This window comes from Taeniopygia guttata, chromosome 3 (genome assembly GCF_048771995.1).
Source record: "Taeniopygia guttata chromosome 3, bTaeGut7.mat, whole genome shotgun sequence".
Lineage (NCBI taxonomy): Eukaryota > Metazoa > Chordata > Aves > Passeriformes > Estrildidae > Taeniopygia > Taeniopygia guttata.
In genome coordinates this window covers 2,118,174-2,136,089 of record NC_133027.1, presented here as the reverse complement: position 1 = coordinate 2,136,089, position 17,916 = coordinate 2,118,174, and the positions used below count along the sequence as shown (strand labels likewise).

General features: G+C 41.2%; 1 protein-coding gene across 2 annotated transcripts in view; it reads left to right on the top strand.

The window, feature by feature from the left end:
- The first annotated feature begins 6,812 nt into the window (after positions 1 to 6,812).
- ELP3 (elongator acetyltransferase complex subunit 3) overlaps positions 6,813 to 17,916 on the top strand; it is a 145,760-nt gene continuing 134,656 nt past the window's right edge. Inside the window, exons 1-3 of one of the 2 annotated variants that reach the window (XM_072926249.1) lie at positions 6,813 to 6,942; positions 8,530 to 8,632; positions 17,030 to 17,168. In XM_072926249.1, coding sequence (XP_072782350.1) covers positions 6,915 to 6,942; positions 8,530 to 8,632; positions 17,030 to 17,168 — 270 coding nt within the window. In that variant the 5' untranslated portion in view covers positions 6,813 to 6,914. The remainder of the gene's footprint in view (positions 6,943 to 8,529; positions 8,633 to 17,029; positions 17,169 to 17,916) is intronic. The other variant, XM_072926250.1, reaches the window with a different exon arrangement.

Genomic DNA, 17,916 nt, shown 5'->3' with positions numbered 1-17,916 from the left:
CTTATGTGGATGGGGGCAGCAGGTGGGAGGATTTTTGGGAATGCCCAGCTCCCAAAATGGAATTTTCCTGATGATTCCAAGCTAAAGAAGCAGAAATTTGGGGGAAGAAAAAATAAAAACTGTGGCTTATGTGGATGGGGGCAGCAGGTGGGAGGATTTTTGGGAATGCTCGGCTCCCAAAATGGAATTTTCCTGAGGATTCTGAGCTAAAGAAGCAGAAATTTGGGGGAAGAAAAAATAAAAAGTGTGGCTTATGTGGATGGGGGCAGCAGGTGGAAGGATTTTTGGGAATGTATGGCTCCCAAAATGGAAATTTCCTGTTGATTCCGAGCTAAAGAAGCAGAAATTTGGGGAAGGAAAAAATAAAAAGTGTGGCTTATGTGGATGGGGGCAGCAGGTGGGAGGATTTTTGGGAATGCCCGGCTCCCAAAATGGAATTTTCCTGATGATTCTGAGCTAAAGAAGCAGAAATTTGGGGGAAGAAAAAAAACAAAAAAAAGTGTGGCTTATGTGGATGGGGGCAGCAGGTGGGAGGATTTTTGGGAATGCTCGGCTCCCAAAATGGAATTTTCCTGATGATTCTAAGCTAAAGAAGCAGAAATTTGGGGAAAGGAAAAAAAAAACTGTGGCTTATGTGGATGGGGGCAGCAGGTGGGAGGATTTTTGGGAATGCCCGGCTCCCAAAATGGAATTTTCCTGATGATTCCGAGCTAAAGAAGTAGAAATTTGGGGGAAGAAAAAAATGTGGCTTATGTGGATGGGGGCAGCAGGTGGGAGGGTTTTTGGGAATGTATGGCCCCCAAAATGGAAATTTCCTGATGATTCTGAGCTAAAGAAGCAGAAATTTGGGGGAAGAAAAAATAAAAAGTGTGGCTTATGTGGATGGGGGCAGCAGGTGGGAGGATTTTTGGGAATGCCCGGCTCCCAAAATGGAATTTTCCTGATGATTCCGAGCTAAAGAAGCAGAAATTTGAGGGAAAAATAAATAAAAAGTGTGGCTTATGTGGATGGGGGCAGCAGGTGGGAGGATTTTTGGGAATGCTCGGCTCCCAAAATGGAATTTTCCTGATGATTCCGAGCTAAAGAAGCAGAAATTTGAGGGAAAAATAAATAAAAAGTGTGGCTTATGTGGATGGGGGCAGCAGGTGGGAGGATTTTTGGGAATGTATGGCTCCCAAAATGGAAATTTCCTGATGATTCCAAGCTAAAGAAGCAGAAATTTGGGGAAAGGGAAAAAAAAAATGTGGCTTATGTGGATGGGGGCAGCAGGTGGGAGGATTTTTGGGAATGTATGGCTCCCAAAATGGAATTTTCCTGAGGATTCTGAGCTAAAGAAGCAGAAATTTGGGGAAAAAAAAAAAAAAAGTGTGGCTTATGTGGATGGGGGCAGGAGGTGGGAGGATTTTTGGGAATGCCCGGCTCGTGTGGAGAGGTGGGAGATGAGGAAATGTGAGCCAGGGAAGTGGGAGCAGGAGGAGAAGAGCAAAGCCTCAGCAGAGCCACTGGGGCAGAAAGGGTTAATGGATGGTTCTGGAAAATCGTGGAGACCTCGTGGCAAAGGGAGAGCAGCCAAAGAGAGGAAATAAAAGCAAGATAAAAGTGCTGGAATCAGTGGATGAAGCTGATAAGGAGCAGGGGAGGAGATTTTAGTCCTCACTCAGGAATTTTTAGGGAATTTGGGAGCAAGACCCCGGGGAAAAACGGGATTTAACTGAAGAATAGCAGGATCTCATTAGTGAGAACTTCAGAAATTGTCCCTTTTTAGTTGGTTTGTTCCTCCTGAAGTCGATGTTTTTAGGGAGGCACACGGATGTGGGAATATTTGAAATCCCCCCAGGGCTGAGTGAGGAGTTGTTTTTAGGGAAGCACAAGGATATGGGAATATTTGAAATCCCCCCAGGGCTGAGTGAGGAGTTGTTTTTAGGGAGGCACAAGGATATGGGAATATTTGAAATCCCCCCAGGACTGAGTGAGGAATTGTTTTTAGGGAAGCACAAGGATATGGGAATATTTGAAATCCATCCCTTTGTGCCTGCTGGAGGATGATTTAAATCCTATTTCAGCCCGTTCCACCCCGGGATCTGATTTCCAAACGCCCTCATGCCAACCTCAGACACAGAGAAAGTCTTTTAAAATGTCCCACCCCATGGAAGAGCTCCTTCCTCGTGCCCTTTTCTGCCCCGCAGCCCCAGAAAAACTCACCACAGCCTCTGGATCTGGAGATCATCCAAGGAAGTTTTTGCCCATCCCACAAATCCTCACTGCCAGCATCTCCCCTCAGTCTCATCTGACATTTAGTGGGGTTTTCTCCTTGCTGCCTCTTCTCTGCTGCTCCCCACTCCTGGTTTTCCATCCACGCAGGTTCCTGAGCCACCAGGATCCAGGGATTGACCAGGGAGGAGATTTGGGAGCTGGTGGCACCAGCAACAACCTGGCTGAAGGTCCTTTCTAACGTGAAGGAATCTCTGTACGAAATCTAAACTTAAATCATGATTTTCCCAAGAAATAAATCCTCCAGGATCCCATTCAGATCCCGGGGACTGCTGAGCAGGGAAAACGCTCTCGGAACTCCTCCCGGCCTCTGCTGGAAGCGCTGAAGGAGCCGAATCCTCGCCACAAAAATAAATAAATTCAATTTTGAGTGTTTGGCTCAAGTGTCCCCGAGCATCCCAACCAACAACAGCCCAGCTCCAGGAGCACAAACAGCAAAAATTCCGCTTCATCTCCACCTCTCCAGCGTGCAGGAAATCCAACTCCAGGAACTCCCACAGAACTCCATTTTCCAAGCACTTAGCCTGAGCTTTATGGGTTTTTTTCATGCAGGCAGCATTTCCCCTCTGCTCACGGGCACGTTCCTGAGCCACCAGGATCCAGGGATTGACCAGGGAGGAGATTTGGGAGCTGGCGACAAACAGCAACAACCAAACAGTTTCCAATTCCCCAAACAAGAGCCGAGGAAATCCCTGTCTCCAGGAGCTCATGTGAGTTTTAGAAGTCGCTGGATGTTCACAGAAGAACCCCAAGCTGATTTTATAGGATTGATGCAGAATTTGGGATGCAATAGACTCCAGGAGACCTCTGGTCCAGCCTTCCTCTTTAAGCAGGGTCAGATCTGGGATCATCGCAGGCTGCTGAGGGCTTTAGGGCTTCCAAATCCTCCCAAAGAGGTGAGGGCACAACTACTGTGTGGGACATGGTGACATTTTGGGAATCACGGAAAATCCTGAGCCGGAAGAATCATCAAATCCAACTCTGGCCCTGCACAGACACCACAAAAATCCCTCCCTGAGAGCGTTGTCCTAGAGCCTTGGAAATGCCACCATTCCCTGGGGATCCTATTCAGTGCCCAACTCTTTAGTGAAGAACCTTTTCCCAAAAAATAAAGCTTTTTCCAATATCCAGCCTCGCCTCGGCTGGGCTGGGTTTGCTTCCAGGGACCCCCACAGCCTCTTCCCCCTTCAAACACGACATTCCTCTTCCCTGCTCCTCCTCCGTGCACTCCCCGGGAACCCGCGGGGCTCCAGGAGGGATTTTTCTCCTTTTGGCAGGAAAATTCAGTCGGTTTTTCCCTCCTGGAGTCGATGTTTTGCTACCACCGAGCGCTGAGTGGGCGCGGCCGCCTCAGCCCCGCGCGGTTCCCCTCAGGGCGGATCGCAGAACCGGCGGGAATTTGGAAACGAAATCCCGATGAAAATCCGATTTTTAACGGGGAAATAGCACGGTCCCATAATTGAGAAATTCAGAAATTGTCCCTTTTTAGTAGTTTTTTTCCTCCCGGAGTCGATGTTTTGCCACCACCCAGCGCTGAGGGGGCGCGGCCGCCTCAGCCCCGCGCGGTTCCCCTCAGGGCGGATCCCAGCACCGGCGGGAATTTGAAAACGAAATCCCGATGAAAATCCGATTTTTAACGGGGAAATAGCACGATCCCATAATTGAGAAATTCAGAAATTGTCCCTTTTTAGTCGGTTTTTCCCTCCTGGAGTTGGTGTTTTGCTACCGCCGAGCGCTGAGGGGGCGCGGCCGCCTCAGCCTCCCGTGGTTCCCCTCAGAGCGGATCCCAGCACCGGCGGGAATTTGGGAAGGAGTCCCCGGGAAAAACTGGATTTTAACGGTGAAACAGGATGATCCAACAAGTGGGAATTTCAGAAATTGTCCCGTTTTAGTCGGTTTTTTCCTCCTGGAGTCGGTGTTTTGCTACCACCGAGCGCTGAGGGGGCGCGGCCGCCTCAGCCCCGCGCGGTTCCCCTTAGGGCGGATCCCAGCATCGGCGGGAATTTGGAAACGAAATTCCGATGAAAAACCGATTTTTAACTGGGAAATAGCACGATCCCATAATTGAGAAATTCAGAAATTGACCCTTTTTAGTCGGTTTTTCCCTCCTGGAGTCGGTGTTTTGCTATCACCTAGTGCTGAGGGGGCGCTGATCCTCAGCCCCTCAGGGCGGATCCCAGCACCGGCGGGAATTTGGAAACGAAATCCCGATGAAAAACCGATTTTTAACGGGGAAATAGCACGATCCCATAATTGAGAAATTCAGAAATTGTCCCTTTTTTTTTGTCGTTTTTTCCCTCCTGGAGTCGGTGTTTTGCCACCACCGAGCGCTGAGGGGGCGCGGCCGCCTCAGCCCCGCGCGGTTCCCCTCAGGGCGGATCCCAGCACCGGCGGGAATTTAGGAAGGAGTCCCCGAGAAAAACTGGATTTAACGGTGAAATAGGATGATCCCACCTCTTGGAATTTGAGAAATTGTCCCTTTTTAGTCGGTTTTTCCCTCCTGTAGTCGGTGTTTTGCTACCACCGAGCGCTGAGGGGGCGCGGCCGCCTCAGCCCCGCGCGGTTCCCCTCAGGGCGGATCGCAGCACCGGCGGGAATTTGGAAACGAGATCCCAATGAAAAACCGATTTTTAACGGGGAAATAGCACGATCCCATTTTTGAGAATTTCAGAAATTGTCCCTTTTTAGTAGTTTTTTCCTTCCGGAGTCGATGTTTTGCTACCACCGAGCGCTGAGGGGGCGCGGCCGCCTCAGCCCCGCGCGGTTCCCCTCAGGGCGGATCCCAGCACCGGCGGGAATTTAGGAAGGAGTCCCCGGGAAAAACTGGATTTAACGGGGAAATAGGATGATCCCATTACTTGGAATTTGAGAAATTGTCCCTTTTTAGTCGGTTTTTCCCTCCTGTAGTCGATGTTTTGCTACCACCGAGCGCTGAGGGGGCGCGGCCGCCTCAGCCCCGCGCGGTTCTCCTCAGGGCGGATCCCAGCACCGGCGGGAATTTGGGAAGGAGTCCCCGGGAAAAACTGGATTTTAACGGTGAAACAGGATGATCCAACAAGTGGGAATTTCAGAAATTGTCCCGTTTTAGTCGGTTTTTCCCTCCTGGAGTCGATGTTTTGCTACCACCTAGTGCTGAGAGGGCGCTGATCCTCAGCCCATCAGGGAGGATCTCAGCACCGGCGGGAATTTAGGAAGGAGTCCCCGGGAAAAACTGGATTTTAACGGTGAAATAGGATGATCCCACTACTTGGAATTTGAGAAATTGTCCCTTTTTAGTCGGTTTTTCCCTCCTGTAGTCGATGTTTTGCTACCACCTAGTGCTGAGAGGGCGCTGATCCTCAGCCCATCAGAGCGGATCCCAGCACCGGCGGGAATTTGGGAACAATCCCGATGAAAAACCGATTTTTAACGGGGAAATAGCACGATCCTATAATTGAAAAATTCAGAAATTGTCCCTTTTTAGTCGGTTATTCCTTGATTGATTTCCTGAGTGATTCCTTGAGTGATTCCTTGATTTATTCCTTGATTGAGTCCTTGATCAATTCCTTGGTTGATTCCTTGGTCAATTCCTTGGCTGATTCCTGGATTGATTCTTTGATTGACTCCTTGATTGATTCCTTGGTTGATTCCCTGATTGATTCCTTGGTTGATTCCTGGATTGATTCCTTGATTGATTCCTTGGTTGATTCCTTGATTGATTCATTGATAGAGTCCTTGTTGATTCCCTGATTTATTCCTGGATTGATTCCTTGATTGATTCCTGGATTGATTCCGTGTTTGATTCCTTGATTGATTCCTTGGTTGATTCATTGACTGATTCCTTGATTGATTCCTTGGTTGATTCATTGATTGATTCCCTGATTGATTCCTTGGCTGATTCCTTGATTGATTCCCTGATTGATTCCTTGACTGATTCCTTGATTTATTCCTAGATTGATTCCTTGATTGATTCCTGGATTGATTCCTTGATTGTTTCCTTGATTGATTCCTGGATTGATTCCTTGTTTGATTCCTTGATTGATTCCTTGGTTGATTCATTGACTAATTCCTTGATTGATTCCTTGGTTGATTCCTTGATTGATTCCCTGATTGATTCCTTGATTGATTCCTTGTTTGATTCCTTGATTGATTCCTTGGTTGATTCATTGACTAATTCCTTGATCGATTCCTTGATTGATTCCCTGGTTGATTCCTTGATTGATTCCTTGGCTGATTCCTGGATTGATTCCTTGATCGATTCCTTGATCGATTCCTTGATCGATTCCTTGGTTGATTCCCTGATTGATTCCTTAATTGATTCCTTGGTTGATTCCTTGGTTGATTCCCTGATCGATCCCTTGATCGATTCCTTGATTGATTCCCTGATTCCTTGATTGATTCCCTGATCGATTCCTTGACCGATCCCTTGATCGATTCTCTGATCGATTCCCTGATCGATTCCTTGATTGATTCCCTGATCGATTCCCTGATCGATTCCCTGATCGATTCCCTGATCGATTCGCGGTGCGCTCCGGGCTTCCCCTGCCGGTTGCTATGGGAACCACACCCCATGTGCCGCACGACACTTTACGCCTCTTTCGCGACGGCGCGCGGCGGCGTTGCTTTACGGCAGCGCGGCGGCCTAGGCCGCGGGACCCGGCGGGATGAAGCAGAAACGGAAAAACGGAAAAGGTAAAAAATAAAAATAAAAATAAAAATAAAAATAAAAATAAAAATAAAAATAAAATTAAATAACGAGACCGGAGGGGCTGGAGCGGCTCCGGGGCGGCGGCGGCTGTGGGGGCTGAGGGGGCTCGGCCTGGAGGAAAGGAGGCTCGGGGGGAACCGGGATGGGATGAGGGGAAACGGCTTCAAATTGTGTGAGGGCGGGTAAAGGGAGCGATTTATTCCCTATAACCTGAGGGATTTATTCCATAAAAAGGGGGGGATTTATTCCATAAAAGGGGGGCATTTATTCCATTAAAAGGGGTCATTTATTCCCTATAACGGGGGGGATTTATTCCCTATAACGGGGGCATTTATTCCCTATAACCTGAGGGATTTATTCCCTAAAACGGGGGAATTTATTCCCTATAACCTGATGGATTTATTCCCTAAAACGGGGGGATTTATTCCATATAACTTGAGGGATTTATTCCCTATAACCTGAGGGATTTATTCCCTAAAACGGGAGGGATTTATTCCCTAAAACGGGGGGATTTATTCCCTATAACTTGAGGGATTTATTCCCTAAAACGGGGGAATTTATTCCCTATAACGGGAGCGATTTATTCCCTAAAACGGGGGGATTTATTCCTTATAATCGGAGAGATTTATTCCCTAAAATGAGGGGATTTATTCCCTATAATGGGAGGAATTTATTCCCTATAATAGGAGAGATTTCTGTCCTATAACGTGTGGGGGATTTTCTCATTTTTTCCCGTTTTCCACCAATATTTCCCCATTTTCCCCCATTTATTGCTAATTTTCCACGTTTTTGCCCATTTTCCCCCATTTTCCCCCATTTTTTGCCATTTTCCCCCCAATTTTCCCCATTTTTCCCCCGTTTTTTCCCCATTTTTCCCAATTTTACCCATTTTTTGCCCATTTCTGCCCGTTTTTTCCCCATTTTTCCCCATTTTCCCCGTTTTTCCCCATTTTTACCCATTTTTAACCATTTTTGCCCGTTTTCACCCCATTTTTTCAGGAGATGACCGGAGCCAGGCGGAGCTGATGGTGATGGCCATCGCTGACATCATCCAGCAGCAGCGAAATCTCTGATTTTGCCCCTTTTTTCCCCATTTTTTCCCCGTTTTTCCCCATTTTTTCGCCGTTTTTTCCCATTTTTTTTGCATTTTTAACCATTTTTCCCCTTTTTCACCCCATTTTTTCCGCAGGTGAGCGGAGCCAGGCGGAGCTGATGGTGATGGCCATCGCTGACATCATCCAGCAGCAGGAAAATCTCTCATTTTCCCCCATTTTTTCCCCGTTTTTTGCCAATTTTTCCCCATTTTTCCCCATTTCACCCATTTTTTCCCCATTTTTAACCATTTTTGCCCTTTTTCACCCCATTTTTTCCGCAGGGGAGCGGAGCCAGGCGGAGCTGATGGTGATGGCCATCGCTGACATCATCCAGGAGCAGCCAAATCTCTGATTTTCCCCCGTTTTTTCCCCATTTTTTCCCCATTTTTTCCCCGTTTTTCCCCATTTTTTCGCCGTTTTTTCCCATTTTTTTTGCATTTTTAACCATTTTTGCCCTTTTTCACCCCATTTTTTCAGGAGGGGAGCAGAGCCAGGCGGAGCTGATGGTGATGGCCATCGCTGACATCATCCAGGAGTTGGTGGCCGCGCAGCAGACGGGGAAGGACGTGGACGTGAACCGGTGGGTGAACCCCAAACTCCCGTTTTTGGTCATTTTCACCCCAATTCCTGAGCCCAAACCCACCCAAAATCCCCAAATTTGGGCTGGTTTCTGCTGATTCAGCGGTTTTTTTTGCTGATTTTGGGAAGGTTTTTTTGGTGATTTGTGTGTTTTTTTTTTGTGATCTGGGTTTTTTTTCCGGATTTGGAGAATTTTTTTGGTGATTTGGGTGTTTTTTTTGGTGATTTGGGGAAGTTTTTGTTGAATTTGGGTGGTTTTTTTGGTGATTTGGGGAGGTTTTTGTGGTGATTTTGGGCGTTTTTTTTGGTGATTTGGGGCGTTTTTTGGTGATTTTGGGTGTGTTTTTGGTGATTTGAGGAGGATTTTTTGTGATCTGGGTTTTTTTTGGTGATTTGGAGAATTTTTTTGGTGTGATTTTGGGGGTGTTTTTGGTGATTTTGGGTGTTTTTTTGGTGATTTGGGGAGGTGAATTGGGTGGTTTTTTTTGTGATCTGGGTTTTTTTGGTGATTTTGGGTGTTTTTTTGCAGATTTGGGAAGGTTTTTGTTGATTTTGGGTGGTTTTTGGTGATTTGGGGAGGTTTTTTCGTGATTTGGAGGATTTTTTTTGTGATTTTGGGTGTGGTTTTGGTGATTTGGGTGTTTTTTGGTGATTTTGGGTGGTTTTTGGTGATTTGGGGTTTTTTTTCTGATTTGGGGAGGTTTTTGTTGATTTTGGCGGTTTTTTGGTGATCTGGGGAGGTTTTTGTTAATTTTTGGCATTTTTTGGTGATTTGGGGAGGTTTTTTTTGTGATCTGGGTTTTTTTTGGTGATTTGGAGGTTTTTTTGGCATTTTGGGTGTGTTTTTTGGTGATTTTCGATGGGTTTTTTTGTGATTTAGGTGTTTTTTGGTGATTTTGAGTGTTTTTTTTCTGATTTTGGGGAGGTTTTTGTTGATTTTCGGTGTTTTTTTGGTGATTTGGGGAGTTTTTTTTGTGATCTGGGTTTTTTTTTGGTGATTTGGAGAATTTTTTTTGGCATTTTGTGTGTGTTTTTGCTGATTTGGGGTTTTTTTTTTGCTGATTTGGGGAGATTTTTGTTGATTTTGGACTTTTTTTTGTGATTTGGGGAGGTTTTTTGTGATCTGGGATTTTTTTTGTGATTTGGAGGATTTCTTTTGTGATTTTGGGTGTGTTTCTGCTGATTAGGGTGTTTTTTGGTGATTTGGGGAGTTTTTTTTTGGTGATTTGGGCGTTTTTTGGGGATTTGGGGAGGTTATTTGGGTGGTTTTTTTGATGATTTGGGGAGGTTTTTGTGATTTGGGGTTTTTTTGTGATTTTGGGTGTGTTTTTGCTGATTTGGGGTTTGTTTTGGTGATTTGGGGTGGTTTTTTTGGTGATTTTGGTGATTTGGGGAGTTTTTTGTTGATTTTGTGTGTTTTTTGGTGATTTGGGGAGGTTTTTTTTGTGATTTTGGGTGTGGTTTTGCTGATTTCGGATTTTTTTTTGGTGATTTGGGTGTTTTTTGGTGATTTGGGGAGGTTTTTGTTGAATTTGGGTATTTTTTTGGTGATTTGGGGAGGTTTTTGTGGTGATTTTGGGCGTTTTTTGGTGATTTGGGGAGGGTTTTTTTGTGATCTGGGTTTTTTTGTGATTTTGGGTGTGTTTTTGCTGATTTGAGGAGGTTTTTGTTGATTTTGGGTGGTTTTTTGGTGATTTGGCGAGGTTTTTTTGTGATCTGGAGTTTTTTGGTGATTTGGGCATTTTTTGGTGATTTGCAGGGGTTATTTGGGAGTTTTTTTGTGATCTGGGTTTTTTTTAGTGATTTTGGGTGCTGTTTTTGGTGATTTGGGGAGGTTATTTGGGTGGTTTTTTTGTGATCTGGGGTTTTTTTTTGTGATTTTGGGTGGTTTTTTTGCTGATTTGGGTTTTTTTTGTGATTTTGGGTGTTTTTGCTGATTTGGGTGGTTTTTTTGGTGATTTGGGTTTTTTTGTGATTTGGGTGTTTTTGGTGATTTGGGAAATTGTTTGGGTGTTTTTTTTGGTGATTTGGGTGGGTTTTTCTGTGATCTGGGTTTTTTTGGTGATTTTGGGTGTGTTTTGCTGATTTGGGGTTTTTTTTGGTGATTTTAGGTGTGTTGCTGATTTGGAGGATTTTTTTGGGTGATTTTGGGTGTGTTTTTGCTGATTTGGGGTGGTTTTTTGGTGATTTGGGTGTTTTTTGGTGATTTGGGGAGGTTATTTGGGTGGTTGTTTTGGTGATTTGGGGTTTTTTTGGTGATTTTGGGTGTGTTTTTGCTGATTTGGGTTTTTTTGTGATTTGGGGAGGTTATTTGGGTGTTTTTTTGTGATCTGGGGTTTTTTTTTGTGATTTTTGGGTCTTTTTTTGCTGATTTGGGGAGGTTTTTTGTGATTTTGGGTGTGTTTTTGGTGATTTGGGGCGTTTTTTGTTGATTTTGGGTGTGTTTTTGGTGATTTGAGGAGGATTTTTTGTGATCTGGGGTTTTTTTGGTGATTTGGAGGATTTTTGTGATTTGGGTGTTTTTTGGTGACTTTGGGTGTGTTTTTGCTGATTTGGGGAGGTTTTTGGTGATTTGGTGGTTTTTTTTGGGATTTGGGTGTTTTTTGGTGATTTGGGGAGGTTTTTGTTGATTTTGGGTGTGTTTTTGGTGATTTTGGCGGTTTTTTGGTGATCTGGGGAGGTTTTTGTTGATTTTGGGTGTGTTTTTGGTGATTTGGGGTGTTTTTTGTGATTTGGGGTGTTTTTTGTGATTTGGGTGTTTTTTGGTGATTTCGGGAGGTTTTTTTGTGATGTGGCTTTTTTGGTGATTTGGAAGGTTTTTTTTAGTGATTTTCAGTGTGTTTTGCCAATTTGGGGGTGTTTTTGCTGATTTGGGGTGATTTTTTTGGTGATTTGGGGTGGTTTTTTTGGTGATTTGGGGACGTTATTTAGGTGGGTTTTTTGTGATCTGGGGTTTTTTGGTGATTTTGGGTTTGTTTTTGTGGATTTGGGTTTTTTTTGGTGATTTGGGGTGGTTTTTGTGATCTGGGTTTTTTTTTGTGATTTGGGGTGGTTTTTTTGGTGATTTGGGTGTTTTTTGGTGATTTGGGGAGGTTATTTGGGTGTTTTTTTGTGATTTGAGGAGGTTTTTGGTGATTTGGGGTGTTTTTGGTGATTTTGGGTGTGTTTTTGGTGATTTGGGGAGCTTTTTTTGTGTTTTTCAGTGGTTTTCAATGATTTTGATTTTTTTATTATTTGGGTTGTTTTTTGATGATTTTGGGTGTTTTTTTTTAATTTGTGGCAGGTTTTTGGTGATTTGGGTGTTTTTTGGTGATTTGGGGAGGTTATTTGGGTGTTTTTTTGTGATCTGGGGTTTTTTTTGTGATTTTGGGTGTGTTTTGGTGATTTGGGGAGTTTTTTGCTGAATTTGGGGTTTTTTGGTGATTTTGGGTGGTTTTTTGTTGATTTGGGGTTTTTAGTTGTGATTTTAGGTGTGGTTTTGGTGATTTGGGTTTTTTTTTGGGATTTTGGGCATTTTTTTGGGATTTTGGGTCTGTTTCTGCTGATTTGGGGAGGTCTTTGGTGATTTGGGGTCGTTTTTGTTGAATTGGGGTGTTTTTTTTGTGATCTGGGTTTTTTTTTGGTGATTTGGAGGATTTTTTTTGTGTGATTTTGGGTGTGGTTTTGTGATTTGGGTGTTTTTTGTGATTTGGGGAGGTTATTTGGGTGGTTTTTTTGTGATCTGGGGTTTTTTTGTTGATTTTGGGTGTGTTTTTGCTGATTTTTGGAGGTTTTTGTGATTTGGGTTTTTTTGGTGATTTTGGGTGGTTTTTTTGTGATTTGGGGAGGTTTCTTTGGTGGTTTTTGGTGGTTTTCAGTGATTTGGATTTTTTTTTATTATTTGGGTTGTTTTTTGATGACTTAGGGTTTTTTTTTTTTTAATTTGCGGCAGGTTTTTGGTGATTTGGCTGTTTTTTGGCGATTTGGGGTTTTTTTTGTGTGATTTGGGGAGTTTTTTGTGATTTGGGTGGTTTTTTAAGGATTTTGTCACTTTTTTGTTGATTTTTTGTTTATTTTGGGTGTTTTTTGATGCTTTGAGTGGATTGTTGATATTGGGGTTTTTTTTGTGATTTGGGGAGGTTTTTGGTGATTTGGTTTTTTTTTGTGATTTGAGGAGGTTTTTGGGTAATTTGGGGAGTTTTTTGGCGATTTTGGTGGGTTTTTTATTATTTGGTGGATTTTTTTGGTGATTTGGGTGGTTTTTTATGATTTTGTCACTTTTTTTGTTGATTTTTTGGTTTATTTTGGGTGGTTTCTGGTGATTTGAATTTTTTTATAATTTGGGGAGTTTTTTTGATCATTTTGAGGACTTTTTTGTGATTTTGGTGGGTTTTTTGGTGATTTGAGATTTTTTTTTTGGTGATATTGGGGTTTTTTGGTGATTTGGGGAGCACTTTTTGTGATTTGGTTTTTTTTGGATGATTTTGGGAGGTTTTTTTGTGATACTGGTTGTTTTTTTGGTGATTTTGGTGGGTTTTTTTATGATTTTGGGAGTTTTTTTGTAATTTGGGTGTTTTTTTTATGATTTGGAGTGGGGTTTTTTGTGATTTTGTTGGTTTTTTGGTGATTTGGGGAGGTTTTTGATGATTTTGGGTGTTTTTTTTGATGATTTGAGTGGATTTTTGTTGATATTGGGTGGTTTTTTTGTGATTTGGGGAGGTTTTTTATGATTTGGGGATTTTTTTGGTGATTTGGGTTTTTTGGTGATTTGGGGTGTTTTTTTGGGGTAATTTGGGGAAGTTCTGGTGATTTGGGGTTTTTTGTGATTTTGGGAAGTTTTTCACGATTTCGGGTTTTTTGGTTATTTGTGTATTTTTTGGGATTTTGTGGAGTTTTTTTTTATCATTTTGAGGACTTTTTTGTGATTTTGGGGGTTTTTTTTGGTGATTTGGGGTGTTTTTTGGTGATATTGTTTTTTTGTGATTTGGGAGGTTTTTTGATGATTTTGGGAGTTTTTTTTGGTAATTTGGGTTTTTTTTTAATGGTTTGGAGGTTTTTTTTGTGATTTTATTGGGATTTTGGGGTGATTTGGGTAGGTTTTTTTATGAATTTTGGTGTTTTTTGGTGATTTGGGGAGGTTTTTGGTGATTTGGGTTTTTTTTGATTTGGGGTGGTTTTTTTGGGGTGATTTGGGTTTTTTTTTTGGTGGTTTGGGATTTTTTTCATGGTTTTGGGAGGTTTTTTGGTGATTTGGGGAAGTTTTTGGTGATTTGGGGTTTTTTTTGTGTTTTGGGGTTTTTTTTGTGATTTGGGGTTTTTTTTTGTGATTTTGGGAAGTTTTTCATGATTTTGGGTTTTTTTGGTTATTTGGGTGATTTTTTGGGGATTTGTGGAGTTTTTTTTGTGATTTTGGGTGTTTTTTGCTGATTTGGGGAGGCATTTCATGATTTTGGCTGGTTTTTGGTGATTTTGGGTGTTTTTTGGTGATTGGGGGCGTTCGGTGGTTTTGGGAGGTTTTTTGGTGTTTGGGGGTATTTTTTGGTGTTTTAGATGGTGATTTTTGTGATCTTGAGGTTTTTTGGGGGGGATTTGGGGAGGTTTTTTTTGTGATTTTGGTGTTTCTTGGTGATTTAGGAGGTTTTTTGGTAATTTGGGGAGGTTTTTGGTGATTTTGGTGGGTTTTTTGTATTTTGGTGGATTTTTTGGTGATTTGGGGATTTTTTTGGGTGAATTTGGGTGATTTTTTTGGTGTTTGGGGCGGTGTTGGTGATTTCGGGAAATTTTTTGCCAATTTTGGTAGTTTTTTTGTTGATTTTGGGTGTTTTTTATGATTTTGGGTTTTTTGTGATTTTGGGTATTTTTTGTGATTTGGGGTGTTTTTTGGATAATTTTGCGGGGGTTTTGGGTGATTTTAGGTGTTTTTTTGTGATTTGGGTGTTTTTTTGTGATTTTTGTGGGTTTTTTTGTGATGTTGGGTGTTTTTTGTTTCTTTTGGTTTTTTTTGATGATTTGAGTGTTTTTTTATAATTTTGGGTGGTTTTTTGTGATTTGGGGAGGGTTTTTTATTATATGGGGAGTTTTTCTGGTGAGTTTGGGCTTTTTTTGGTAATTTCGGGAGGTTTTTGTGGATTTGGGGAGGATTTTTTGTGATTTGTGTGGTTTTTTGCTGATTTTGTGCATATTTTTATGATTTTGGTTGGTTTTTATGATTTGGGGGTGTTTTTTTGCTGATTTTGTCTGGGTTTTTTTGCTGATTTTGGTGGGTTTTTTGCTGATTATGGTTGTTTTTTTATGATTTTTTTGTAGTTTTTGATAATTATTTTAAATGATTTTATGTCGTTTTTTGATAATTTTGTGTCGTTTTTTTGAAAATTTTTGTTATTTTCTCAACATTTTTTGTTTAGCTTTTTGATGATTTTGGTTGTTTTTTTATGATTTTGTGTAGTTTTTGATGATTTTTTATGATTTTGTGGAGTTTTTTGATGATTTTGGGAGTATTTTTATGATTTTGGTTGGTTTTTTGATGATTTCAGTGGTTTTTTGATGATTTTGTGTAGTTTTTTGATGATTTTGTGTAGTTTTTTGATGATTTTGTGTAGTTTTTTTTTGACAATTGTTGTTATTTTCTCGATGATATTTATTGTTTTTTGATGACTTTGGGTTTTTTTTCCGATTTTGGGAGTTTTTTGATGATTTTGGTTGTTTGTTGATGATGTTGTGTGTTTTTTGTTGATTTTGGCTGTTTTTTTTTGATGATTTGGGAGTTTTTTGTTGATTTTGGTTGTTTTTTGGATGATTTCGGGTTTTTTTATGATTTTATGTAGCTTTTTAACAATTTTTGTTATTTTTCTCGACAATTTTTGTTGTTTTTTAAAGATTTTGTCTTTTTTTTGCTGATTTTGGGAGGTTTTTTTTTATGATTTTGGTTGTTTTTTGATAATTTTAGGGGGTTTTTATGATTTTTTGTGTTTTTTGATGATTTTGTCAGGTTTTTTTGCTAATTTTGGTTGTTTTTTGCTGATTTTGGGAGTTTTTTTATGATTTCAATTGGGTTTTTTTATGATTTTGTGTAGCTTTTTAAGATTTTATGTAGCTTTTTTGACAATTTTTGTTATTTTCTCGACAATTTTTGCTGTTTTTTTTACGATTTCGTGCATTTTCTAACAATTTTGCTTGTTTCTTTATAATTTTGTGTGGGTTTTTTTGCCGATTTTGGGAGTTTTTTGATGATTTTTGTGGTTTTTTGATGATTTTGTGTAGTTTTTTTAATGATTTTGCGTAGTTTTTTTTGACAATTTTTGTTATTTTCTCGATTATATTTATTGGTTTTTGACGATTTTGTCTGGGTTTTTTTGCCGATTTTGGGAGTTTTTTGATGATTTTGGTTGTTTGATGATTTTGTCTGGTTTTTGATGATTTTGTGTGTTTTTTTATGATTTTGGCTGGTTTTTTTTATGATTTTGGTTGGTTTTTTTATGATTTCGGTGGTTTTTTGATGTTTTTGGTTGTTTTTTGATGATTTTGTGTAGTTTTTTTGACAATTTTTGTTGTTTTCTTGATTTTGGTTGTTTTTTGATGATTTTATGTATTTTTTTGCTGATTTTGGGAGGTTTTTTATTATTTTAGTTGTTTTTTGATGATTTTGGTTGTTTTTTTGATGATTTTGTCTGGTTTTTTTTGCTGATTTTGGTTGTTTTTTGATGATTTTGTGTGTTTTTTGATGATTTTGTGTGTTTTTTGATGATTTTGGCTGGGTTTTTTTATGATTTCGGTAGGTGTTTTTATTATTTTGGTTGGTTTTTTGATGATTTTGTGTGTTTTTTTATGATTTTGGCTGTTTTTTTGCTGATTTTAGGAGTTTTTTTGTTCATTTTGGTTGTTTTTTGGATGATTTTGGTTGGGTTTTTTTTGATTTTGTGTAGGTTTTTGATGATTTTTGTGTTGCTTTTTTACAATTTTTGTTATTTTCTCAATGATTTTTGTTGGTTTTTTGATGATTTTGGTTGTTTTTGTGTGTTTTTTGAAGATTCTGTCTGGGGTTTTTTTGCTGATTTTGGTTGCTATTTTGATGATTTTGGTTGTTTTTTGATGATTTTGTGTAGTTTTTTGACGATTTCTTTATGATTTTGTGTAGTTTTATGATGATTTTTTAAAATGATTTTGTGTAGTTTTTTTAATGATTTTGTGTGTTTTTTTGGACCATTTTTAGTGTTTTTTTGACTATTTTTGCTGTTTTTTTTACGATTTCATGCATTTTCTAACAATTTTGCTTGTTTCTTTATAATTTTGTGTGGGTTTTTTTGCCGATTTTTGCCGTTTTTTGCCAATTTCATGCCTTTTTAACAATTTTCCTTATTTCTTTACAATTTCATGCTGTTATTTTTGCTGTTTTTAACCGATTTTGCTGTTCCCATCCCAGGCTGAAGACGGCGGTGTCGGCGCGTTACGGGCTGCGGGCGCAGCCGCGCCGGGTGGATCTGATCGCCGCCGCGCCGCCGCCGCTCCGGAACCTTCTGCTGCCCCAGCTGAGAGCCAAGCCCGTCCGCACCGCCAGCGGGGTCGGGATCGGGAATTCCCAAAAATCCGGGGTCTGGGAGATGGGGTTTGGGATTTGGGATTTGGGATTTGGGATTTGGGGTCATTCCAACCCAAAATAGCCCCTGAGGGGATTTGGGATTTGGGGTTTGGGGTTTGGGATTTGGGATTTGGGATTTGGGATTTCAGGTCATTCCAACCCAAAATAGCCCCTGAGGGGATTTGGGATTTGGGATTTGGGATTTCAGCTCATTCCAACCCAAAATAGCCCCTGAGGGGATTTGGGATTTGGGATTTGGGATTTGGGGTCATTCCAACCCAAAATGGCCCCTGAGGGGATTTGGGATTTGGGGTTTGGGATTTGAGGCCATTCCAACCCAAAATAGCCCCTGAGGGGATTTGGGATTTGGGATTTGGGTTTTGGGGTTTGTGATTTGGGATTTGAGGTCATTCCCACCCAAAATACCCCCTGAGTGGATTTGGGATTTGGGATTTCAGGTCATTCCAGCCCAAAATAGCCCCTGAGGGGATTTGGGATTTGGGATTTGGGGTTTGGGATTTGGGATTTGAGATTTGGGGTCATTCACACCCAAAATGGCCCCTGAGGGGATTTGGGATTTGGGATTTGGGATTTGGGGTCATTCCAACCCAAAATAGCCCCTGAGGGGATTTGGGATTTGGGATTTGGGATTTGGGATTTGGGATTTCCGGTAATTCCAACCCAAAATAGCCCCTGAGGGGATTTGGGATTTGGGATTTGGGATTTGGGAT